The following is a 27,230-nucleotide window of genomic DNA, read 5'->3' as shown; positions in this document are numbered from 1 at the left end:
GAAATGTTAGCTGAACTTTCCCTTTTGGAGCTTGCTGTGCACTTCCAGCAGTCCCCATTATTATTTTTTTTAAATCTCCTTTGTCTTTAGTCACTTTAGAGGGGGAAAAATGGCTCTAAATGCACCAACGTTGAATGAATGCTTTGAATTCAACTTTGACAATTACTAACATTTCCTGAGCTTGCCAAATAACAAAAAGCAGAGAATGTGTGCACATCTGTTTAATGCAAAATTAACAATCATGTCTTAAGTAGCCCGTAAGGTACAGTAGTAACAAACCTATACCTCTGCAACCACACCCACCCCCCCCCCCCCCCCAAATCCCACCGAAGCTGACAAGTGTAAATATTACAAAAATTCTGACAGTGTCATTGTACAGTACATTGTGTATTTATGTGCACAGGGGGAAAAAATTAACACTGTAATCAATCTTAAGAGAATCCCAGTGCACAAAAAGTTCAAACTTTACAATCGATCACCATATTGCAGACAGGACAGCATTTCACCTCCAACTACGATAAATGTTTTTTTTTTTTTGTTTTTTTTTTTTTTTTTAAACAGTACAAAAAAAATGGATTAATAAGCACTACAAACTTCTCAATCACGTGCCTTCTTTTTCCAGAGTCGGGTTTTCTTGCGACGAATTCCCATTACAGCCAAGTAAAAAAAAAACCCAGTTGCCACGACCTTACTGCGACGCAGAGCTGAATTCCTGCGCTCTGCAACATTGCCCATCTTCTGCGTGCGGGGAGGAACTGAATCAATCAGAGCCAGGTGGCTTCCAATAGGAAGGGACAAAAAAAACAACCCAAAAGAGTGAGGAGATCTCCGGCTCCGGGAAAACTCCTTAAAAAAAAAAAGCACCGTTTCAAAGCATCAATTTCTCTTTGAGAACTTGGCCTCATTTTACATCAAAAAAAATACATGAAGGGAATCTGTCTTTTTTGTAGCTCTCAGTTAACTATAACAACATATTCTAGACATTAAAACTGAGATTGGGAATCATAATTGCAAAATGAATTTTTTTTTTATGTTATGCCAATTTCAGCTGATGCTTTTAAAGATTAAAATGCTTAAGTAGAACTAACTTTAGAAGTGGAACTCCCGTCACTGCGTGATCGTGTGATCAATAAAAACAGTTAATGTTTGTTTCAGTGAATGCTGCTGTCAGGTTTCTGATCATGTCTGATTTTGTCGTTCTTCACCATGTAGATAAAATAGGCTAGCGTTTCCTTTTCATTGACTGGAATGGTCCTAAAATGACGACTGATTGTCTGGGGGAGGAAAAAAAGTGTTATTTTAAAAAAAAATTGAATTTATTTAGGCATTTTCATTAGAAGTTGGTGCTGCATGTCACGCTCACTTCAGATACTTCCCTCCCATGCCCAACACGTAACTCTGCTTTCATAGACAAATCTTTGCTCCCAGTGAACCTAAACCCGACCTGTTGTGCATGATCAATTAATACTCTGGGGTTTTTTTTTTTTTTTTTTAAATTATGTATGTACTGAAAATTGTACTGGATCTCACCGTGCACTCAAATCTCTGGCTGCACATAACATACTAACAGATCGTAAGACTTAACTGAAAAAGTATGAATCAAATTTATTAAGCAAGATCAATGAAAGCAAGATTAAAACCCACATTCCATTTAGACTCGGTGCCTCTTTTAAAACAATTGAAGTCTTGAGTAATTGTCATAACTTGTATCACACATCTGTGAGGAAAAGCTTTCCGTGAGACTGGTCTCCACCAGCTCCCAGAGCATATATAGCAGCACGAAGAGGCTGTTAAAAAAAACTCAAGAAACAAGACTACCAGCCTGGGTTGTATGGTTCACCTCCCTTTGTGGTGGCAACTTAAGTTCAAAAGGTATCTTGTTAAAACAAAACGATCAATTGAAAGTTGCGTTCAAAAAGTATCAGGGCAGTCTCCCGGAAACCAGGCAAGAAATTCACACATCTTCAGGACACATCCAAAAATGAGGCCGCCGAGCCTTCAGGACTGGGCAATTGTGTAAGCTAATGTATGGAAAGCTCTGAACCATAATGTATCGTCACCAACAGGAAGGTAGAACCCACACCTTAGCATTTAAAAGAAAACGAGAAAGATATTCACAAAACTTGCATAAATCTATGTTGCAGGTGGTTAAATCAATCACTCGAGTTATCAAGTAGAGGCATTGTAAAGCATACAAGATTATGGGTAACTGCACCATTTTTCGACAGCACCTCCCAAACCCACGACCTCTTCCACCTAGAAGGACAAGGGCAGCAGGCGCATGAGAACACCATCACCTCCAAGTCACACACCATCCTGACTTGGAAGTATATCGTCGTTCCTTCATCGTCGCTGGGTCAAAATCCTGGTACTCTTTTTCCGCCCCCCCCCTTTAACAGCACTGTGGGAGTACCTTCACCACATGGACTGCAGCGGTTCAAGAAGGCGGCTCACCACCACCTTTTCAAGGGCAACTAGGGATGGGCAATAAATGCTGACCTTGCCAGCAACACCCACAGCCCAGGATCGAATATAAAAATAACTATATGGTGTGATGCTGAGCCCCACAGACCATGAAGGTCTCACATTTGAACCTTGGACTGTGCTGAATTAGTTCACAGCAAGGTTGACCACGAGGACACGAGAGCTGGTCTCAGCTAGTCGATGCTAGGGAGGGGAGAAAAAAATAATCAGTGTACTGCACATCTAATTTCCAGCAGGGGTCCCTGGATAGTGATGTGTGTGGACATCAGATGATGAGGGTAGGAGCAGTCTCAACTCTGAATCTCAAAGTCAGTAGTGTAGTGGTTATAATTATAGTTGACCAGTAATCCAGAGAATAAGAATGCAAATCACATCACAGCAGTTTATAAAAAATCTGGTACCATTAAAAGTGACCATGTCGTAGAAACCCAATCAGCTCACTAGGGAAGGGAACCTGCCGTCCTTACCCACTCTGGCCCTATATGTGACTCAAGTCCCACACTGTGATCGACTCTTAACTGGACTCTGACGTGGCCTGGCAGGTCGCTCCATTATATCAAAGTGCTACCATGTAGCAGTTCAAGAAGACGGTCCACCACCACTTTCTCAAAAGCAACGGAGGATTGGGGAATAAATGCCAGCCTTGCCAGCAATGCCCACATCCCAAAAATCAATTAAAAGAAAAGGCAAATAGTCCACCGACACTCATTGTCTAGGCTCATACACAAAGAATGGGGGCTTGCAGTGCTGTTGGCACTCAGAACTCAATACGGGAAAAGGGCGGAAAGTGAGGGGTGGGTGAACAAAAAGGGAGCAACTTAAAGACTAGCATTTATATAAAGCGCATTTCACAATCTCAGACATCCAAAAACACTTTACAGCCAATGAAGTATTTTTGAAGTGTAGTCACTGTTGTAATGTCAGAATGGTCCCACAAACAAAAATGCGATAATGACCAGATAAGCTGTTTTAGTGATTTTAGTTGAGAGATAAATATTAGCCAGGACACCGAGGAGAACTTTCCCGCTGTTCTTCAAAATATTGCCATGGGATCCGTTACATCCACCTGACAGGGCAGACGGGGCCTCGGTTTATCAGCGCCTCCGACAGTGCAGCACTCCCTCAGTACTGCACTGGGAGTGTCAGCCTAGATTATTGTGCTCAAGTTATTGGTGTGGGACTGGAGCCCACAACCTTCTGACTCAGAGGTGAGAGTGCTACCCACTGAGCCACGGCTGATACATCAGCGATTTAGCAATTTAGCTTGAACATACTTCAAGAAGTTTCACTGACCAAGACGGCACATGCAACAATTGGATTAGAACTGGCAACGCATCGTTAAAACGTTCCTGCCTGTGAGCAACACAGCCAGAACATAACTTAAAAAAAATAAACCAGCATTTGACAAGAGGAAAAACACTACCTCTAGTGAAGTTGGTAAAAAAAACACACCAGGCTTTTAGTGTATACACTGGTAACAGATGTAAGGAAAAGGGCTATTTATCTTTACATACACCAGATATGGATTACATAGGATACATACAGTACACGAGCCTCCTCCTGTCTTTCCTCATCAAAATCTATCAGCATAACCCTCTATTCCCTTCTCCCTCATGTGCTTGTCTAGCCTCCCCTTAAATGCATCTACACTTTTCACTTCAACCACTCCCTATGGTAGCGAGTTCCACATTCTCACCACTCTGGGTAAAGAAGTTTCTTCTGAATTCCCTATTGGATTTCTTGGTGACTATCTTATATTGATGGCCTCTAGTTTCGCTCTTCCCCACAAGTGGAAACATTCTCTCTGTATCCACTCTATCAAAATTATTCATAATTTTAAAGATCTCTATTAGGGCACCCTTCAGCCTTCTCTATTCAAGAGAAAAGAGACCCAGCCTGTTCATCCTTTCCTAATATGTATACCCCCGCATTTCATGCATCATCCTTGTAAATCTTCTCTGCACCCTCCAGAGCCTCTATATTTTTTTTATAATATGGCGACCAGAACTGTACACAGTACTCGAAGTGTGGTCTAACCAAGGTTCGATACAGGTTGAGCATAACTTCCCTACTTTGCAATTCTATCCCTAGTGCTTGGTTTGCTTTTTTTATGGCCTTGCTAACCTGAGTCGCAACTTTTAGTGATTTGTGTATTTGTACTCCGAGATCCCTTTGTTCCTCTACCCCACTTCGACTCGCACCCTCCTAGTGATATGGCCTCCCTATTCTTCCTACCAAAATGTAATACCTCACATTTAGCTGTGTTGAACTTCATTTGCCAATTATATGCCCATTCTGCAAGTTTATTAATGTCCTCTTGTAACTTGTTGCAGTCCTCTTCAGTATTGTCTATCCCCCCCCCCCCCCGACAAATTTGGTGTCATCTGCAAATTTAGAAATTGAGTTTTTGATTCCCAAGTCTAAATCGTTAATGTAAATTGTGAACAGCAGTGGTCCCAGCACTGACCCTTGTGGAACACCACTACCCACCTTCTGCCACTGTGAATAGCTGCCCTTTACTCCTGCTCTCTGCCTTGAAGCCAGCTAGCTATCCATTCTGCTACTTGTCCCCTGACTCCGCATTCTCTGACCTTGTTCATCAGTCTATTATGGGGTACCTTATCGAAGGCCTTTTGAAAATCTAGATAAATTACATCTACTGCATTACCCTTGTCTACTCTCTCTGTTACCTCTTCAAAAAATTCAATAAGGTTGGTCAAGCAAGACTTTCCCTTTTGAAATCCATGCTGACTATTCATTACTATGTTTTTGGTTTCTAGATGTTCTTCTATTTTCTCCTTTAGTAGGGATTTCATTATTTTTCCTACCACTGATGTTAAGCTGACTGGTCTAGAATTACCTAGACATGTCCTATCCCCCTTCTTAAATATCGGTATTACGTTAGCTATCTGCCAGTCCTCTGGCACTACACCTTTTTCTAACGAATTATTAAATATGCGTAGTAATGCCTCTGCTATCTCTTCCCTAGATAGTTTTAAAATTCTGGATGCAATCCATCCAGACCAGGGGTTTTATCCTCTTTGAGTTTGATTATTTTATTTAATATATCCCATTTTTTAAAATTTAAATGCACTTATCTCATTACTAATTTCATCATCCAATGTCATGCCCACCTGTTCCATCTCTCTGGTAAATACTGAAGCAAAATAATTTAATATTTCTGCCATCTCTCTATCGTTACCTTTGGTATTATCCTGACTATCCCTTAATGGTCCTATTCCCATCCCAACCTTTATTTTTATTGATATACCTATAAAATATTTTACTATTTTTTATGTTCCTTGATAATTTAATTTCATAGTTCCTCTTTGCCTCCCTAATTGTTTTTTTTGACTTCTCTCCTAATCTTTTCGTATTCTCTCTTATCATGCACTCCCCCTGCTGTGTATGTATGCCTCTTTCGTTACCCTCAATTGTTCTCTTATGGCTTTATTCAGCCATGGAGTCTCATTATTGTTGAGTTTGTTCTTGCCTTTTAGCGGAATATATTTTTCCTGCACTCTGTTGAACACCATTTTAAATGTTCCCATTGCTGTTCTACATCATTGCTCATTTCCCCCCCACCCCAATTTCTATTCTCAGCCCTTCAAAATCAACTTTTCTCCAATCTATTAATGTGGTTTTCGTCATACTTATGTCATTCTCAATTATCATCTTAAAGCATATTATATTATGGTCACTATTACCTATATGTTCCCCAACCTTTACTTCTCTTATCTGCTCTGGTTCATTCCCCATTACTAGATCCGATAGAGAATCCTCCCTTGTTGGGTTTTTTTACATATTGGGTTAGAAAGGAGTCCTGTACACATTGTAGGAACTCCATTCCCTTATCCTCTTTACCTACCTTTTCTGTCCAATTAATATCAGGGTGGTTGAAATCCCCCATGATTATTATTCTATGTTTTTTACTAATTTCTCTAATTTCTCCGCATATTTCTTCCTCCACCTCCCTTCAACTATTAGGTGGTTTGTAGACTACGCCTATTAGTGCGATTGATCCTTTATTATCTTTTACTATCTCTATCCATATGGATTCTATTTTTTTCTTGCTGATATCTGCATCACTTTTTTCTACTACCATTATGTTATCCCTAATAAGTACAACTACTCCACCTCCCCTTTTCCCCTCCCTATCTTTTCTAAATATGTTATACCCTACAATGTTTAATTCCCAGTCCTGATTTTTCTGTAGCCATGTCTGCATTGTGGCTGTCCTCCCTGCAGTCTTTCTCCTTGTCTTCACAGGTAGCGAGTACATTGTACCTGTTGGGGACAGGACCAGTGTCTGCGGAACCTCCTTCTCAACCTCTCCTAAATCCCAGCTGCCCGTCTCCTCAACAGTCACACACTCCCTTTCCTGAACCTGTGCTTTCCTCCGGTCATTGGATAGAAGATGATCAGTTTTACCAACACAAAGGCCTTAACCTCAAAGCCTGATATTTTGAGGAGCTAACAGAAGCATTCCTTTTCAAATAAGCCATAACTAGGTCAAGTGATTTGTCATCATTCAAGGGGCAGGGGGGGGGGGGGGGGGGGGGGGAGAAACATTTTCACCTCCTTCAGAATATTTTAATGCAAAATTGTGGTACTTGGGCTGCAAACTACACAATACCCAGGCAGCATAAACATTTGCAGGATTTGCTGCACATGTCCTGCCCCATCTATAACCAAGTTCAAGAGGGTCTCTCTCCAGCACCTAAAAAATTAACTATTTACAATGTGCTTCACCAACTTTGGGAGGATAGAAATTGATCATTACTCTCACTCCACTCAGGCAGAGACGGTGCCTTGAAATTTTAATATTCTGGGGGTTTTTTCCCCAAAATAATCACAGTCAAGGTATCACGTAACCATTGCCAGGCCCAAGGATCAGATCGGAGAAATACAAAAGCCCCAGAATAATCTCCTTAAAGATCAGGTAGCGAAGCACAAACCGAAGTAACGATGAAGCGGTTCCAAGGACCGGTGGACTATGCTTGTATGGAAGTGGAGCAGATAGCCCATCCCCACCCCGTTTGAAACAAACCAATCTGCTAACTTGGCCTACGATCAGAGTCTGGAGCAACCAGATGACTTTGAGAACGACTGTTGCGAGTAATAAAAGCTTTTTTTTTTAATAAAAGGATTAGTACACAGCCCTGGATTCTACCACTAATATTCTATAAGCTCGACCAAAGCACCGTCAAGAAAGAAGATCTTACATTGATGTCGTGCCTTCACTGCCAATGAACAACTCTTGAAGTCCAATCAAGGTGGTTATGGAGGCAACACAACAGCCAATTTGCAAGTAGCAAGGTCTCAAAAATAGGAATGGGATAAATGACCTGTTAATCGGTTTTATTGCTGCTAGAGAAATGGTTTGGACTCGGGCCCAGGAAACACATGAAGCTTTGCTGACAATCGGAGTGGCAGACCTCATGAAGACACAGGCTTGTTAGGAAATCAGCATAGGTGGGAGGATACAATTTAATGTGGAGAAGTGTGAAGTAATACATTTTAGGAGGAAAAAGAAGGAATGTAAGTATACATTGAATGAAAAGACTCCGCAGGGTGTGTATGAACAGTGACCCCTTGGGAAACTAATCCATAACTTCTTTAAAGTGCAGGTATATAAAAGCATTAAAAAAAGGCCAATAACATTGTGGGTTTTGTAAATAGGGACTCTGAGAACAAGAAGCAAGTGTAACTGCCCTTGACATCAAGGAAGCATTCAACCAAGTATGGTACTAAGGAACCCTAGCAAAACCGAGGACAATAGAGGTCAATTAAATATTAGGAAGACCGAAGCTATTGACTTCGGTTCCCCCCACCCCACCCCCACACAAACTCCATTCCCTAGCCACCGACACCATCCCTCTCTCTGGCAACTATCTGAGGCTAAACCAGACTGTTCACAACTTTGGTGTCCAATTTGACCCCAAGCTGAGCTGCCGACCCCATTTTGTCTTCATCACCAAGACCACCTATTTCAACCTCCGTAACAGCGCCCGACTCCACCCCTGCCTCATTCCATCCGCTGCTGAAACCCTCATTCGTGGCTTTGTTACTTCGAGACTCGACTATTCCAACGCTCTCCGGGCTGACCTCCCATCTTGCACCCTCTGTAAACTTGAACTCGTCCAAAACTCTGCTGCCTGTATCCGAACTCACGGCAAGTTCCGTTCCACCATCACCCCTGTGCTCTCTGACCTACATTGGCTCCTGGTCTGGTAACGCCTCGATTTTAAAATTCTCATCCTTGTTTTCAAATCCCTCCATGGCCTCACCCCCTCACCCCTCCCCATCACTGTAACCTCCCTCCAGCCCCACAACCCTCAGATCTCTGCACTCCTCTGTTTTGTTCTGTTTTTTGCACATGCCCAATTTTAATCGCTCCACTATAGGCGGCCATGCCTTCAGCTGCTTAAGCCCCAAGCTCTGGAATTCCCTTCCGAAACCTCTCCGCCGCTCCCTCTTCCTTCAAGACGCTCCTTAAAACCTACCTCTTTGACCAATCTTTTGAGCACGTCCCAATAGCTCGTGTGTCAAAGTTTGTTTGATAACGCTCCTGTGAAGCGCCTTGGGGTGTTAAAGGCGCTATATAAATGCAATTTGTTGTTGTGGTCAAGTGGGGAAACCTTCCAGTGGCTGGAATTACACGATAAACAGGAAGAGTTGCGATTAATCAAAGCCAAGCAACGCAACCCCTGGAAATTGCTGGAGTTTCTCGGGGCAACACCCTTGGCCCAACCATCTTCAGCTGCTTCATCGATGGCTTTCCCTCTGTCACAAGGTCAGGGCCGATGATGATTCGAATATTCAGCTCCATTCATAACTTCTCCGATAACTAAACAGCCCGTGCCACTGGGATCTGGGCAACATGTAGGCTTGGGCCGACAAGTGGCAGTAACATTTACACCAGATAAGTGCCGGGCAGTGGCAGTCTCCAAAAGGTTAAAAGCTCAGCCGCCTCCCCTGACTTTCAACAGCATCATCATTTCTGATTTCCCCCACTAGCTACAAGGCACAAGGTTACTTGACAGCACCTCCGAGCCCCGCGAGCACCATCGCTGAAGGTCAAGAGCACAAAATTTCATGGAACACTATTACCGCCAAGTCACGCGCCATCCTGCGTTGAGCATGCATCACCCTTCCGTCATTGCCACTGCATCAAAATCCTGGAATTCCCTATTTATTATTGGGGGAGCATCATCACCACAAGAACAGCAAGGCTTCAAGAAAACAGCCCACCACCACATCAGGACAACTAGGAATAAACAATAAAGTGTGCTCTTGCCAGTGTCACCCACATCCAGAGAACAAATAAGAAAAATCAAGAGCACCAAGGTTAGAAAATTTACACAGAGCAATGGTTAGGCCGCAGTTACAGCACTGTGCAGTTTTGGGTGCCCCAGTATAGAAAGGATATTAATGGGCCAAAACTTCGGGTCCCCACGGGTGAGTACGTGCTGGGTACTCACGCGTAGGCCCAACGAAAGTGCCGGTTTCGTGCATGCACGGGAAACCGGAACTTCCGTTCCCTTAAAGGAAGGGGCTCACAGGTTGAAGGCGTGCGCCGGAGAGGCAGCGCGTGCGCCTGGAACTTTCGTTTTTTTTTGCAGGTTTCTCCGGGAGGCTAAGTCTCCAGCAGCTGCGCTTATAAAAAGCAGTCGCAAGGCCTGCTTTTAACAAGGTAAGTGGTGAATTAAGTTAAATTAAAACATTTTTTCCACAGGTTTATTATTTTTAAATACTTTAAAGAAAGGTAAGTTTATTTTTAGCCCCATTAGAAACTGTAATTAATTTTCTCAAAAAATAACTATTTTAAACAATAATTTAAATTTATGTAATTTATAGTTATTTTAAAAATGTGATTTTTTAAAAATTTATTTGAAGTTTTAGTTATGTTTTGGGTTAAATTGTATTCCTAGATTTGACAGGTCTTCCTGTCAAATCTATGAATACAGATTCCCTGCTACCATTGGCTCTCCATGGCCCACGTGATCCCAGGGGACGCTTCGAACTAACTGCGCCCCTGGGATACGCAAGCACTGCGTACCGGCAGCTGGAGCAGGCCCAGGATCGGAATCCCACGCAGGCCCACAGCTCAACGGCCGGCGCGCTAGGTAAGTGCAGGTTGGAGGCTTGCACCCGCGGGAAGCCCCCGACCCGAATTTCTGGGCCATTAAAACCATAGAGATTCAGCACAGATACATCAGGATAACACCAGGGATGGGAACGTATTAGTAACGAGAGACTCGAGATTACCAACACTGGAGCTGGGGAGACGAAGAGGAGATTTAACAGTGACCAATTTAAAATGGTTATGAAGAGAATGAGAAGAGCGATTAGGAATAATTTCTTTATGCCGAGTTTTGTTGAAGCAGGGAATGCTTTGCCACAAGGAGTGGCCGAGGAGACAACACTGCACCTTTCAAGGAAAAAAATGGTTAAGTATGTGAAACAGACAGGGATTAGTTCTAGATTGCCGTAGCAAAGAACTAGCACAGACACAAAGGTTAGTAAATTTCTCCAGTTCTATGATTGGCCGAATGGCCTTTTCTCATCCTTCACTTCATTGGTCACATGTAGTCTATATTTTAAAATTCTATCATACCACCCCAATCACTACCATTGCAGTTCATACATGCCTTGGATTTGCAATACCCAAGAAAAAACTAAATGTTGCCAGTAGACTCTCACCATCCACCCCCATTCATTTTTGTAGCCTTTTTCACCCAGTTAGGTATAAATATTACCCACACCCCCCACCCCAGAGTGAGTAGTGACACCACTGTGTCAGCCAATGAGTTGGAGGCAGGGCAGGAACTGACAGCACAAAGTCTATTTACTCAACAGTGTCTACACCAACTACGGCAAACAGAACTCGTGACCGAAACTGCAGCAAAGTCTCCCGATAAAAGCAGGGTTATTTCCCCAGCAAAATGCAGTGAGTGGAGGATAGTTACATATGACAAATTGTGCGCATAAAATCAATCCCAGTCACTTACAGCAGATTGACGGGGCAATTACCCAATCATCTCCATTCTGGCCAGGACTTGTGGTGTCACCATATGTAGCCTTATTTTTTTTTCCAGCTGAGTAAGATATGCTAAAAAGTTATATTTTAAAACCCAAATTGCGGACTTGGGAAGTGGGAGGTTTTACTAACGTAACTTTGCAGCACCCTATTCGCAATTCAGCATCTATATCTATATCTAGAGTGTCAGCTGTGGCTCAGTTGGCAGCACGCTCGCTTGTGGGTTCAAGCGACGCTCCCTTTAAGCTGTGGGGCTGCGCAGTTGTTTGCCAGTCCCGTGAAGTCCGGGATCGGCTTTTTCAATGTTAAGTTTCGCGTAAGCGCAAAACTGAGTGGGCCGCACAACCTCTTAAAAGGGGCCGCGCACCCCCCCAAAAAATTAGGTGGAACACTGGGTTCAAGTCCCACTCTGAGACTGGAGCACAAAAATCCAGGCTGACATTCAAGTGCAGTGCTGAGGGGGCGCTGCACTGTCAGGGGTGCCACCTTTCGGATGAGACGTTAAACTGAGGCCCCGTCTGTCCTCTCAGGTGGACATAAAAGATCCCATGGCGCTATTTCGAAGAGGAGCAGGGGAGTTATCCTTGGTGTCCTGGGGCAATATTTATCCCTCAATCAACGCCTAAAACAGATTATCTGGTCATTATCACATTGCTGTTTGTGGGAGCTTGCTGTGCGCAAACTGGCTGCTGCGTTTCCTACATTACAACAGCGACTACGCTTCAAAAGTACTTCACTGGCTGTAAACCTCCTGAGGTCATGAAAAGCGCTATACAAATGCAAGTCTTTCTTTACTAGCATCACCCACTCTGCAGTTGGCTTATTTTGCTATCATTGCCTAACACGGGCAAATAAATACTATGGAAACAAAAACATCACCAAGGATGTATAATACCTCAGCTAGCTGAGCTTTATTTAGTCCGGGTCTGGTCTGTAGTTTGAAGTGTCTCTTATAACGCCTCAGTGTATTTACTTGCAATTGAAACAGATCAACCTAAAAATGAAATAAAAAAAAGTTGAGCATCTTTTGGCCAAATCAAGTTGGAGATCATAAAACACAAACTGAGAAATAATCTCAAAATACAGAACTGACGACCGACGGTATGAGTGAGGGGGAAGATTATTTCAGGATGCGTAAATTGAAGAAAAAAGTAAAAGCTTATGGAGATGCACAAGACTTCCTCCAATTCTCCCATCTGCAAACATCTACAGGCCTGAACGGAGCCGCAGGCTTGCGACATCTCCCATCACAAGGTCGCAACCATAGACACGTTGCATCAGGACGTTACAGAGCACAGGCTTGGAAGTGGCCACACAGAAAATGCTGCTTCTGGTCGTGCGCGAAGTCCGTGTACTGGTGAACACTTGTACGAAAGGCTGATATTTAAAGATATTTAGTAGACGAGAATCATATATGTAGAACTTCAAGTGTAGCCATTGACCAAATAATATTACCCATAATTACTCCTGGGTAACTAGAAAACTTGTTCAAAATGTAGCTGCACAGTCAAAAGCAGTTTTGACCAAGTTTTGATAACAACCAGCCACAGACTGCGAGTGAAGGTTAAATCATTAAATAACATATTATAATGCTGTATAGAACTTAGAATTCGCTTAACAAAACTATAAACAAGATAACACTGAACATGGCAAAGTTGGTGGAAAAGTACTGGAAAGGCGGGATGCTACCTTAGTCCGAGTGACAATGGTATTTTGACCATTAGAACCAATTAAAAAAGGTGATTTTGTTAAAGACCATATATGGACGCTGGCCAAACCAACTTTTGATAAGAAAAGGGTTAAAACCTCGATACCCAAAGAACAACTTCACACAGACGTACTGCGAGGACAAAGGAACAGACTGAAGACGACGTCATCTGTGTCCGAGAGGTTCCAGAGATCTAGGGCTGCGAACTACTCGTTAAAACTATCGCCTAATATTAAATATGCTGTATGCTTAATAAATCTTGATCTATTGCTCAAACATACTGGCTGCTGCCTATTGGTGTCTTGTCCAAGAACTCAGAGATCATTAAGATCTTACAAATACATCAGATAGAAGAGTGCTAGTAGGAAATCTTACTCAATTACAATATTTATCCACTTATACACTTGGAAAAAGAAACATTTGCACGGCTTTGGGGAGACAGCAGAGGCAAGGGTCTAATCGGACAGCTCTTTCAAAGAGCACGATGGGCCAAATGGCCTCTGTGCTGTAAGATTCGATGATTCTGCACACACTCATGAACAGTCTATCAGAGGGTCCCTCCCCTTTTAATTATTTGCCCACCACGGCAACTCCTGCTGGGTTTAGGTGCATGAGCACAGCTGCCCCTCCAATAGGTTGCAAAAAGTGGCCATTTTCTCTTCCAAGCCCCGACAGGGCAGTGATCGCCATCAGACTATCCGAGCACGAGGAAGGAGAGCATTCAAACAGCTCGGACACATCCTCACCCAAGGTCCCCCCACACCAACGCACCTCTGGACAGTCACAAGGAGTGGGAAACATGAATCATTAATTTTTTTTGACTTCAAGGCACACAAGTATCAGGTTGGGTCAAATATGGAAACCATGAGCACCCAGTCAAAAGGAACAATTCTGTTCCCAGTACTAAACCACACATCCTTCTGGCCATGGTATCGCAGTGCCATATACAGCTATTGAGCAGTTCTGGAGTGCTACTGAATTACTGCAAAGAAAGTAAGACGTGGCATTTATATAGTAACTTTCACTACCTCGGTACGTCCCAAAGCGCAAAACGGCAAACAATGCAAGTGTAGTCACTGCTGTAATGTGGCCGCCAATTTGCGCACAGCAAGGTCCCACAAACAGCAATGTGATAATGACCAGATAATCTGTCTTTTTAGCAATGTTAGTTGAGGGATAAATATTGGCCAGGACACCGAGGAGAACTCTACTGTTCCCCTTCAAAATAGCGTCACCTGATAGGGCCTCGGTTTAACGTCTCATCCGATAGACGGCACCTCCGACAGTGCAGCACTCCCTCAGTAGTGCACTGGAGTGTCAACCTTGATTTTTGTGCTCGACTCTCTGGAGTGGGACTTGAACCCACAACCTTCTGACTCAGGCAAGAGTGCTACCACTTAGCAACAATGATTCTCCCAGAGAGGCACTGACTCATGCTAGTATACGCTTTCATGGGTCTTCCCTCTCAGGTGGATGTAAAAGATCCCATGGCACTATTTTGAAGAGGAGCAGGGGAGTTCGTTCCAGTGTTCGGGGACAATATTTATTCCACAACGTCACGTCACTAAAACAGATTATCTGGTCATTATTGTTATGTCCGTGTATCTTAATGTTGTGTCCTTCAATAATCAGACAACAGACTGCAGGGAACAATTCAACAGGTGTTTACTGAATGAGGGTTACTCTAGTACTAACTATACAGATCACTACTCAGGGTTTATATACAGGTGTGGTCACTGCCGGTACTACAGTATACGGGAGCTGTAAAAAGTAGTTCTCTCCCTTAAGGTATATATACACATTACATACATTACAATTCCTCCCCTTTTAGATTAACAGTACCATAATACTCATTTAACAATTAACATTTTTAATATACAATGTTATATGAAAATAGTCCATTCATATATTCAGTCTCTGGGGAGGCTTCCTGATTCTTTCTGGATAACGCCTTTCCCGAGTGTCTCGCTCTTGGCACGGAGGCGATTCTAGCACCCTGTCGTCAGTTGATTCATCAGCTTCCAATGCTATTGTTTCTGAGGTAGATGCGACCTGTACGTCGGGTTCCTCACCAGGTACGTATGGCCGAGACATGGGGTTGACTCGTTCCTGTGACTCTAGGATCTGGTCAGCATGGCGTCTCACAATGTTCTCCCCAACATCCACTGTGTACATTAGTGGCCCCTGCCGTGTGCATATCGTTCCTGGTTGTCATTTCTCTGTTCGGTAGTCGCAGGCCAAGACTGGTTGCCCTACATTGAAGCTCCTTGTCGGCTTCTCATTGATGTGCTGGAATTGCTTACTCTCAACATCTCTTCGTACATTTGGTCTGAGCAAATCCAGACGATATCTCAACCTTCGGTTAAAGAACATCATGGCCGGGGCCTGGTTGGTGACTGCATGTGTCGCATTTCTGTAGGCTAACAGGAAATTGTCCACCTTATGCTGCAGTGGAATGTCGTCATCGCACATGGCCTTTACTGCTTTTTTAAAGGTTTGTACGAACCTCTCAGCCAATCCATTTGTGGCTGGATGATACGGGGCGGATGTGTAATGCCTTACCCCATTCCTTTTCATAAATCTTCGAAACTCTTCGGACACAAACTGTGGTCCGTTATCAGAGCAAATCTGCTCTGGCAAGCCGTTCCTAGCAAAAATGGTCCGTAGGACTGCAATAGTTTTCTCCGTGGTGGTGGAGGACATTTTGATCACCTCAGGCCATTTCGAGTGCGTATCCACGGCTATTAAAAACATTGAGTCCATGAATGGACCAGCAAAATCAATATGCACCCGTTGCCATGGAGATGAGGGCCACCCTGTCAATCTGGGCGTAGTTACGCTCGGCTGAGGTTAGTGACCAAGATGCAAAGGCTACTGGCCTCTCCGAGCCGTCTGGGAATTTGTGCGACAGCACCGCTCCAATGCCATAGGGTGATGCATCACACACCAACCGAATTGGTAGTGCTGGGTTGAAATGAGCCAACACCTCTTCTAATGTGATCAATGCTTTGCTCTTCTGGAAAGCTCGTTTACATTCGTCACTCCACTTCCATGGTACCCCCGTTTGCAGTAGGGTGTTCAGTGGGTGTAGTACGGTAGACAAATTCGGCAAGAACTTATGGTAGTAGTTCACCAGCCCGAGGAACGACCTCAGTTGTGACACATTTTCCGGTGCTGGAGCCTTGACTACTGCCTCAATCTTTTCAGGGGTCTTATGTAACCCCTCTTCATCAATAACGTGGCCACAATACGAGATCTGCTTCTGGAAAAACTCGCATTTGTGGCGATTAGCTCGGAGCCCATATTCCTTCAATCTAGTGAGCACCTGCTCCAGGTTGGCGAGGTGATCACTGTCATTTTCACCCGTGACCAGGATGTCGTCCAAATAACACTGGGTTCCTGAAATCCCTTGCAGGGCTTGTTCCATTGCCCTTTGCCAAATAGCCGGAGCTGATGCTACCCCGAACACCAGCCGGTTGTATTGGCAGAGACCTTTATGAGTGTTGATCGTGAGGTACTGTTTCGAGGCTTCTTCTACCTCCATTTGCAGGTACGCCTGGGCCAGATCAATCTTAGTGAAGCGTTTCCCTCCAGATAGCGAGGCGAAAATATCTTCAATCCGCAGAAGCGGATATTGTACAGTGTGAAGGACTGGGTTCACTGTCACCTTAAAGTCCCCACAGATGCGAACCTTCTTTGGTTCCCCAGGCGTATTACTCAACGACCTCTTCATTACAGGAACGATGGGTGTAGCCCACTTGCTCCAGTCCACTTTGGACAGTACTCCTGAACGTTCCAAACATTCCAGCTCTGCTTCGACGGCTGGGCGGTCGCATAAGGTACCGGTCTGGCCTTAAAAACTTTGGGCTTGCATTTTCCTCTATTTTAATCATCGCTGTTATGCCTTTTAGTGTTCTGAGTCCCTCCTGGAACACTTCTTGTGCGTCAGTTAGCATTTTTGATAGTCGTCCAGGTGTGACGCCGTCATCCTTTTTGGCTTCTACAGTCAGTGCTTGTATCTAGCTGTATCTTCCAGATCCATTCACGCCCTAGTAGTGGTGGTCCTCCATCTGGCAATACATATAGGTCCATTTTTGGTGGTTCCTTGCCGTTATATATAACGTTCACCCTTATTTTTCCTTTGGGGTAGACTTTTTGCCCCATGTACGTCTTCATGACAATCTTTGTATCTCTCAAGGGTATATGTGAGAATAGCCGCTTGTAGTCCCTTCGGTTTATGACTGTTAGGGCTGATCCTGTGTCCAATTCCATTTACACTTGGACTCCTGCTATCTTGAGCGTGACCCAGATAGTTTGGTGATCCTCCGTTTTGATCACATTATGTAGTTTCAGACAACCCAGCTCCTTGCTTCCGGAGTCTGTATCACTCTTCTGTTCGTCTGAACTACTCTCCGTCACCATATGTACCTTCTTGTACTTCTCCTGTGGAGATTTCTTGCTGCTGGTTTTCTTTCCCGACCTGCAGACTCTTGCTATGTGTCCTACTTTTCCACACTGTCTGCACACTTTGTCCTTGAACCAACAATCGTTATGGTTGTGTGTTGTTCTGCCGCAGCGATAGCACTTCACTGTTCCGTATGACATTTCATTTGTGCCATATTCTTGCAGTCTCCGTTGTATCGCTGCAGCGCCCCATGCTGCTGCTTCATGTGATACTGCAATGCTGAAAGCCTTGTCCAGCGTAAGATCCTTTTCTGATAGGAACCCAGAAACGGCTTCTTCACTTTGAAGCCCACACACAAACTTGTCCCTTAAAATATCTGCTAGTCCCGTTCCAAACTGGCAGTGTTTCGATAGCTTGCACAGTTCTGTTAAATACTCAGCATTACTTTCATCTTTATGCTGGTTCCTTTTGTGAAACTTAAATCTTTCTGCTATCAGCAGCAGTGTGGGGTTTAAGTGGTCCTGTAGGATTGACACGGTTTTCAAAATCCTTTTCTACTGGCTTCTCTGGGGTTACTAGGTTTCGTAGTAAGCCATACGTTTTTGCACCCATTGAATTCAACAACACCAGCGCTTTCTTGTCATCTGGCACTTCATTCGCCTTGCAGTATATGTCGTCCAATCTTCGACTTCATTGTCGAACGCTGTGATACTGCCACTCTTCGGCATTTTTGGGTGTGGTTAGACTGGCTTAAAATGGCGTCTGCCGCGCTTTCCTTTCTTCCCCGCTGCGGCTTAAAATGGCGTCTCCCGCGCTGCTGCCAACGCCGCTCTCGTGGTCCTCGTGGCAAATGGCGACGCCCTATGGGTTTCATGCGCTGCTCCTGCGCTGCTGCCAACGCCGCTCTCTGCAGTCCTCGTGGCAATGGCAGCGCCTCGCGTTTTCCTGCGCGCCTCTCTCCCCCGTTGACGCCGCTCGGTCCTGAACACCGGCTGCGCCCTGCCCCCTCTCTCTCCCCCGTCGACGCTGCTTGGCCTTTTTCTGTGCCGCTCGGTCGGGCTCTAGCCCGCCGCTGTCTGGGAAGGGTCTGCGCAGTACCTGTTGCCAGCCCGTTTCGCTGGACCACCGTGACTGGAAAGCCAAGCCTGGCTCTCGACAGCCTCCCCTGCGATGCTCAAATCTCCGCTGGATGACTGGGCGGTTGCCCGTGGTCAACGCCCGTGCTTCTGGACTCGACCTTCTTCCACTGTTCTCCAGGAGCGAATCCCTGGGAGGTGATGCAGAGTTGCAGGTAGGTTCGAATCTGCCTCGTCGCCACTGTTATGTCTGTGTATCTTAATGTTGTGTCCTTCAATAATCAGACAACAGACTGCAGGGAACGATTCAACAGGTGTTTACTGAATGAGGGTTACTCTAGAACTAACTGTACAGATCACTACTCAGGGTTTATATACAGGTGTGGTCACTGCCGGTACTACAGTATACAGGAGCTGTAAAAAGTAGTTCTCTCCCTTAAGGTATATACATTATATATACATTACAATTATCACAATGCTGTTTGTGGGAGCTTGCTGTGTGCAAATTGGCTGCCGCGTTTCCTACATTACAACAGCGACTACACTTCAAAAAGTACTTCATCGGCCGTAAAGCACTTTGGGATGTCCGGAGGTCATGAAAGGCGCTATATAAATGCAAGTTCTTTCTTTAAGAGGGAGAATTCTAAAAGGAAAGTCTGAATATACAAGATGATAAAATTGTATTTTGACTTATTTCTAATGGGTATCCCGACAGCTAGGTTTAAAAAGAAATGTTTGTCCTTATCAAGGTGATGGAAGATGGACCAGATACATCAGAATAAGGTTCATTCTATTTGTGATAGTGAGAGTTCTTTTAAAATAAAACAGACGGATAAAGTGAAAAAGTGACAAATGTAGGTGTTAAAATATAAATCAAACGGTGTACTTCAAGTATTTTCAAAAACAGTCTTTGGACGATAGCATTAATGCCACAAATAGTCAACATATCATATACCACCTTTCTCATCTCCTTCTCGAGATCAAAACAGATCACATGGTGAGGCGCTGTTCCTTTCCATTGCATCAAATGTGACTGCAGGAAGTTTACTAATAAATTATTCAGTAAAGCCCTTATGTGGGAAATCTGGAGGGAAAAGGCTGAGAGAAAATTTGCAAATAAGGTCTTTCACATGGCATACCCAACGAGTCGCTGAATCATTCAGATCAGCACAGGCCCAGTTTCAAGCCGTGATCCGTGCTGTGTTCGCCACTCAATGGGGGCAGCAGTTGGCATACAATTGGCCACGGCAGCCCTGGTAAGGGGTGCAATTCGAGCTGGGGCACTACAACTGACCTTGGTGCTGTTGGTTTAAGAGAAAGGTTGGGAAGAGCAGCCAGTGCACATGTTCCCAATCACTTATCCAGCAATCTTGGTTAGATGTGCACGCGTGCATCCCGCACGTCGAATGGGGACGTGGCTGGACTTGGCCGTGATGCCTCCCCGCATTGAGCAGACGCTCGCCATCACGTGAACGATAGCCACCCAAATGAGGTACCAGAGGGAAACCTCCGATCGTGAAGAGCAACCCAGCCAGGAATCAGTGTATTGAGGGGGGGTTGGAAAATTTGGATGTGGGGAATTTGCAAATATAAAATTTTAAAGCACTATTTTGAAGCAAAAAACAAGTACATTTTTTAAAACTTGACGAAAATCCCATAAAAAGCACCCCAACTACCAGTGTTGGACACATTTACCTCTGGGGATTCAGCATCGTGGTCTGGTGAATCGCCCCCATCATCATCACTACCTTTTCTCTTTCTCTTATTTCGCACACTTTGTATGAAACTTTTGTGAAAGTCACATATGTACAGATGTCGGACCTGGAAAATAAATGTAAAGAAAAAACAGCACAAGTTACAATACGCTGTAATCAACTCGTTGCAGAGTGGTGGTTGGGCAAATGTAGTGAGACAGAATTGATATTTTGAACTTGAATTAACATCAGTTTTCCCAAATTCACAATGCAGGAGTTCCCGATACTTGTTCTTTATCTAGCGGGACTCAAAACTGTCAGCTGTATCGTGACCACTAGGGACTATCCTGGTTGGGTGGCGGGAGAAAGAGAGGAGATGGGGTAAGTAGGCGAGTCTCTTTGGAATTAAATTGACTGCAAGATTACACGTCTGGCAATTCTCCACAGCAGTCTCAGTAATCAAATATCTCAGCCAAGCATCACTCCAGAGCACTAAGCAACCGGGCTCATTGATGGGACCTGGAGGGATAGGCCCTTCCTTGGGGACTGGGATTCTTTCCACTCAGACAGCCCTGCAGCTAATGCCGTAACCAGCCACTCAAACTCCTGGATGCATTTGGGTGGCTCTTGCCAACCTACTTAGGTAAGTGGGCTGTGTCCCTACAGCACAAAAGTGTACACTCCATAAATCGGGAAACAGAAATGCTCGAATCGCCAAACCAAATTGAGAAACCCACGCAGATGGTGATGATGGCGCTGCTGCCATGTGAATCTATCACTACCACACAGAGAGTCCAGCCTTTTGTTGGAAATGGCATTGCTACTGTGACTTAAAATCAGCAGTGGATCCTCAATGAGGCCCCTGACATCTTGCAAATCAGAGCAATTAGGTAAAGGCACTGAGGACAAGATTTCCACATCTCTGGCAGTATAACTAACAGGGGCTTAGAATAGAAACATAGAAAAATAGGAGGAGTAGGCCATTCGGCCCTTCGAGCCTGCTCCGCCATTCAATATGATCATGGCTGATCCTCTATCTCAATACCATATTCCCGCTCTCTCCCCATACCCCTCAATGCCTTTTGCGTCTAGAAATCTATCTATCTCCTTCTTAAATATATTCAGTGACTTGGCCTCCACAGCCTTCTGTGGTAGAGGATTCCACAGGTTCACCACCCTCTGAGTGAAGAAATTTCTCCTCATCTCAGTCCTAAATATCCCACCCCGTATCCGGAGACTGTGAATGAAGACACATGTACCAAATAGATTTGCGAGGTTGCGCAGTGATAGACTATGGGACATGTGTGATGGAGATGACTGGCAGGAGGGTCAGGAACCAGGGGAGACAGATTTAAGTTAATTGGCAAAAGAACCAGGGACGAGATGAGGACAATTTCTTTTTTACACAGCGAGTTGTTGTGATCTGAATGCACTGCCTGAACGGGCGGTGGAAGCAGATTCAATAGTAACTTTTAAAAGGGAATTGGATATATACTTAAAGGACAAATCTGCAGGGTGGGCTACGGGGAAAGAGCAGGGGCGAGGGGCTAATGGTAGCTTCAGAGAGCTAGCACAGGCACAATGGGCCGAATGGTCTCCTTCTGTGTTGTATGATTCTAATGACAATTGCCCCGTGGTAAAAGTACAGGACCAGTCGATAATAATATTAGAGAGCAAACAACATAGCTTAAGTATTTTCATGAACTTTTCAACTGATGTGTGGAACGAAATTGAGGCTAGGCAACAAACCTGAAGTGGAAGTTTAAGGACGGAATCGTTCAAAATTTCAAAAACAAAATGATAAAACTTTTAGGTCATAAACCAGAAGTTCTTCTCCTTTTTAAAAAAAACAGTAAATGACAAGTAGTGTGCCACACAATTGAAAGCCAAGACTCCCCACACACAGAGGTGTCAGCCTTGGCTCAGTGGGTAGCACTCTCGTCTGAGTCAGACGGTTGTGGGTTCAAGTCCCACTCCAGGGACTGGAGCTCAAATGTTGCTCTAGTCATTATCATCACGTACAGTATTTGCCAATCCTACTCACTGTGATGTCAATTGTACTGGTGCTTGCCGACGATACTTGCAACGCTGTAGCTGTGATTTGGTTTCTACTTGGCCACAGAATCACAACAACTTGCATTTATATAACACCTTTACCGTCCCAAGGGGGCTTCACAGGAGCGTTCTCAGACAAAATTTGACACCGAGCCACATAAGGAGATATTAGGACAGGTGACCAAAAGCTTAGGCCGAAGAGGTAGGTTGTAGGGAGCGTGTTAAAGGAGGAGAGCGAGGTAGAGCGGTTTAGGGAGGGTATTTCAGAGCTTAGGACCCAGGCAGCTGAAGTCACGGCCGCCAATGGTCAGACGAAAGAAATCGGGGATGCACAAGAGGCCAGAACTGGAGGAGTGCAGAGGGTTGTAGGGCTGGAGGAGATTACAGAGGTGGGGAGGGGTGAAGCCACGGAGGAATTGGAATAATCACAAGCAAGCACTGTGAGTGGGAGCTGAACACAGAACAAGTACAGCGACAACACTACAGGTAGAGGCGTTTGCTGCCAGTTCTGTTCTGTGAGCAATCACAGAAATATCTGCGAGAGATGTCCAATTTTTCCTTCTATCCTTTACACATCAGTTCCATAGGCAAACAGCTCATGTTCAGTGTTGCTTGTTCCTCCAAATATTACTCAGTATAGTAAACACCGCAGTGTAACAAAAAATGGGATGCCCTCTGATCCCGAACAGATCTGCTGCTGAATCTAGTCCTCGTGAAGCAGAAGTTGGTCTTGAGGTACTGCACAGTTCAAGAAGTCAACACTGATAGTAATTAAGCTGCTGTCCCAGACGGTCACTGATGCCAAATACTGTAGTTGACAATACCTGACTGTTCTGAATACTAGAAACTTACAGCACAGAATTTTACAATGGAAATTCCCCCCTGCGATTGTCTAGAAATGTCACAGAGCTTCCCTGTCAGGTAGCGGCTGGGCAAGTACTGAACTCAACAGAGCAGGAAGTTTCCAAGTTTGACTCTAACAGGACCAGACAGACTAGATGCAGGAAGGATTTCCCAATGGCAGGGGAGTCCAGAACCAGGGGTCACAGTCTAAGGATAAGGGGTAAGCCATTTAGGACAGAGATGAGGAGGAATTTCTTCACCCAGAGAGTGGTGAACCTGTGGAATTCTCTGCCACACAGGGCAGTTGAGGCCAATTCATTAAATAAGTTCAAGAAGGAGTTAGATATATTTCTTAAGGCTAAAGGGATCAAGGGATATGGGGAGAAAGCAGGGACAGGGTACTGAATTTGGATGATCAGCCATGATCTCATTAAATGGCGGAGCAGGCTGGAGGGGCCGAATGGCCTACTCCTGCTCCTATCTTCTATGATCCCTGCTCTGAGTGTTAGTTGATCTCTGGTAGGGGAAACACTTGTGGTGATAAAACTGGCCACGACCAACATTTACAGGGCACTGGGGGAAAAGGGACTAACTGGATAGTACTCATAGTTCACCAGAGGCTTGGGTGCTTCAAGATTCTAGAACAACCATATTCTCGAGAGGTGGGAAAACACTAGGCAGAACTCGCATTCCTGATCACTATATAAGTGCAATAGTTCAGACAGGTCAAGGTTTGGCTGCGACACCCTCATGATCAAATAGCTTGCCCGCACTGACTAGCCCGACTCCCGCGTCAGAAACTGCCCTCAGAGTAAGCTTCCAAAGGGCTCTCGCTGCCGACGGAAGAAGATGCCAGCTCAAGTCAGCATCTTCAGGAGAGCGAGGAAAAGAATGATCTCCTTTCCCGCACCGTTCCAAAAACCCAGCACGTCATGCCACTCACTGGGCACACGTGGCAATGTCACAAAAAAAATCATACCTCATCACTCAAATACAGCCGCCGAGCCGGTGATTCAGTAAGGTGTCAGCCGTGGCTCAGTGGGTAGCACTCTCGCCTCCGAGTCAGAAGGTTGTGACTTCACAGTCCCACTCCAGAGACTGAATATCACTGCAGTCGGCCGCCGTTAAACCGAGGCCCCATCTGGCCTCTCGGGTGGTCGTAAAAGATTCCACGGCACTATTGGAAGAGCAGGGACGTTCTACCCGGTGTCCCGACCGATATTTATCCCTCAATCAACATCACACAAACAAATTATCCGGTCATTGTCCTCTGTGGAACCTTGCTGTGCGCAAATTGGCCGCCACATTTCCCACATAAACAGCGACTGCACTTCAAAAGTACTTCAGTGGCTGTAAAATGCTTTGGGACGTCCCGAGGTGAGGATAGGCGCTATAGAAATGCATAACTGCAAGTTCTTTCTTTTTAAAATTATTTCTTAATATCCTGTAGGAATCACTCTGCTTTAACATCCCTTGCGATGCAGTTTAGCCCCTTCCTCGCCTCTCTGTACTGCACCAACTCACAGTCGGCATGCGGTTCCATAAGCCTCATTCAGCTCAAGTACCTCAAACAGGTGGCAATCCATCATGTGTGAGCCTTAGACTGTGTGTCAGCGGGCTATTTGACCACGAGGGCAACACATGCCAAAATATATACCTGGCTCGATGCTCATAACACAGGCACGTCCCATCTAGGCCACTGGTGCATCCAGACCCTGGCTGATTTTCCTTTTACTAAGCACGTCACTGAGGCCAGTTGTATACCCCTCTTACTACCTCCCTCGGTGATACCAGCTTAAAGCAGCACAAATCCAAGAATGGATGCTGGAGCTATCCCGATCTGTTGCGGCTCGGTATCCCCAAAACTGGGCTGAGCATTTACCAACATTGCTGCCTGGGCGACTACTTGACTCAACCAGGACGGCTCTGTGGCCACAGATTCCCCAATGTTAAACTGTAGGTCACACTAGACGTACAATTTAGGCCAGTTTAACACGAGCAGTAAGCGAGTAAAAATGCCGGTCCTCTAAAACCAGGCTGTCGGATAAACAGAACTAAAAATCTGATGCTTTAATTTTTTTTTAAAGATTCTCTGTTGCCAGGTTAAGTCGTTACAGGGTATTGAAATTCACTACATTTCAGGCCTCTGATCGACCTCATGACAGTCTCGTTGCACATCCAGTATAATTGCTGAATTGCAGATACTGGAAATTGTTCATCGCCTCCCCGCTTTATTTACAATATTACTTTGGTTACTTTTGCAGAAGCTGAAAATTGCAGGGGATTTATAAAAAAAGTAATAATAAAACTCAACACTTACGTTCTTGTCGGTTTCCAGCTTGAGTTTCTTCTGTGAAATACTTTTCTGGATCCTCTTGCTGAAGCTGGCGTTGCCGGCAGGGCGGTTGCACCTCTCCCCATCATCAACCAGGCAACAAATGTGGCCAAAACCCGGAGCCCCGGCGCCGCCATCCCGGCTGTCTTCTTCTGTACTGAAACCGTTCATCTTTCCTCAAACCCCGCTTCAGAGAACGGGTCTCTCAACTCAGCGTGTGTGTGTAGGTTCGAGACCGGTGGCAGTACTCCCAGTTCCACAACAACAAAAAAACTCTTTTAAAAAAAGAATTCAATATGGCAGAAAGTGTCTCTTTAACAGCGGGTTAAAGAACTCATGTTGCAACTTTCGCAGTGGGTTTTAATTTCGGGGTTTTTTAAACGTCCCCCCCGCAAAAAAAAATGTAACTCTCTCAACCAGCTCACAATGGCCGTGCAAAGCCCTTTAGAACAATTCTTCGCCTTCTTGCGGCGTCTTTGTAGAAGAAAAAATAAGAGGAGGGAAGAGGAGGAGGAGGAGAAAGAGCAGCACAAAAATTAGCTAGCGGGATTAAAGTGTTTTCATTCAGCCTTGGACAATACAAACCTCGAGCTGGTGGATAAATAAACGTATTGCACACGTTTTCTTTCTCTCAACACAAAAAATGGGGGAGGGAAATAAAAACATACACACAACAAATATTAAATTGCAGGAGGTCCGCCCGCTGCAGGCAGGCAAGCTCTGACTGCAGTGCCCAGGTTGCCTCTGCCCAACAGCTGTTGCCATGTATCAGCGTTCCAAATTGGAACCAGGAAATAATGGCCCCGCGATCGCTACATTGCCCCAGAGTTCCAAATTGGAATCAGGAAATAATGGCCCAGCGATCGTTACAGTGCTAGCGTTCCAAACCCTGCGTCAGTGACGCACCGCGGGAAATGTAGTTCCTTTCGGCGCTCTCGCACGCGCGTCACGTCAACGTGCGTCGGCCGACCGGCGGAGAGAAAAACTACAAGTCCCAGAATGCCGCGCGCAGGGGGCGGGAGGGAGAGAGGGCGACTGGTGCGCACGCGCGTGCACACACAACGCGGAAGAAGTGGTGCTGGTAGTAGGGGGCGGGTAAAAGAAACCAAATGAGCACCAGGATTTTTTTTTATTTTTAAAAAAAACTTTTGCACGCATTTTTTTAACTTTCAAAAATATACTTTATTCCTGAAATTCTGTAAAGGTGCATTACAGTACAATTCAAATGTTATAATTGTCAGTACAAATTAAATGCAGATAATGGCGCCTCATTCCAGTTACAGTGCAGTTTATTATCTACATTTACATTGCATTAAACATTTTTCTGCTACATGAACGCCTCGCTTTCGCTGTTTGTTGCGGAGGGGACGGACAAGCACGAGTAAGGTGACTGGCAGGAAACAAATGCATATTTTTCTTTAATGGTGTGCAGCTAAAAAATTGCACGTCCGATTTGTAAAAAGATGTCGCCGGTTCAGAGATCAGTGCTTTCATTTGTGAGAAAGCCAAATGGCAAATAGAAGTGGCAACAAATGTTGCCTGTGATTCTTAAAAATAAAAATTGTGTGGAGTTTTTTTTTGTTCTGA

The 27,230-nt window shown here is 44.8% G+C and overlaps 1 protein-coding gene across 2 annotated transcripts; it reads right to left on the bottom strand.

The window, feature by feature from the left end:
• Window positions 1–205: 205 nt before the first annotated feature.
• On the bottom strand, window positions 206–26,521 carry sap30l (sap30-like). 2 transcript variants are annotated; one of them, XM_085977653.1, is made up of 4 exons: window positions 25,629–26,515; window positions 20,412–20,537; window positions 12,423–12,521; window positions 206–1,274 (listed from the first exon to the last, which is right to left on the bottom strand). In XM_085977653.1, exons 1-4 carry the CDS (start codon window positions 25,812–25,814, stop codon window positions 1,152–1,154), a joined length of 534 nt encoding a protein of 177 aa, XP_085833779.1. In that variant the 5' UTR covers window positions 25,815–26,515; the 3' UTR covers window positions 206–1,151. The 2 variants fall into 2 exon arrangements, with proteins under 2 accessions (XP_085833779.1, XP_085833786.1); XM_085977660.1 differs by lacking the exon at window positions 12,423–12,521 and having other exon boundaries at window positions 25,629–26,521.
• Between the last annotated feature and the right edge of the window lie 709 nt (window positions 26,522–27,230).

The sequence above is a fragment of the Somniosus microcephalus genome, chromosome 1, assembly GCF_052327205.1.
Source record: "Somniosus microcephalus isolate GS21.2 chromosome 1, FLI_Smic_1.0, whole genome shotgun sequence".
Taxonomy (NCBI): domain Eukaryota; kingdom Metazoa; phylum Chordata; class Chondrichthyes; order Squaliformes; family Somniosidae; genus Somniosus; species Somniosus microcephalus.
Note: the sequence above shows the minus strand (reverse complement) of the source record. Positions and strands in the feature narration are given on the sequence as shown.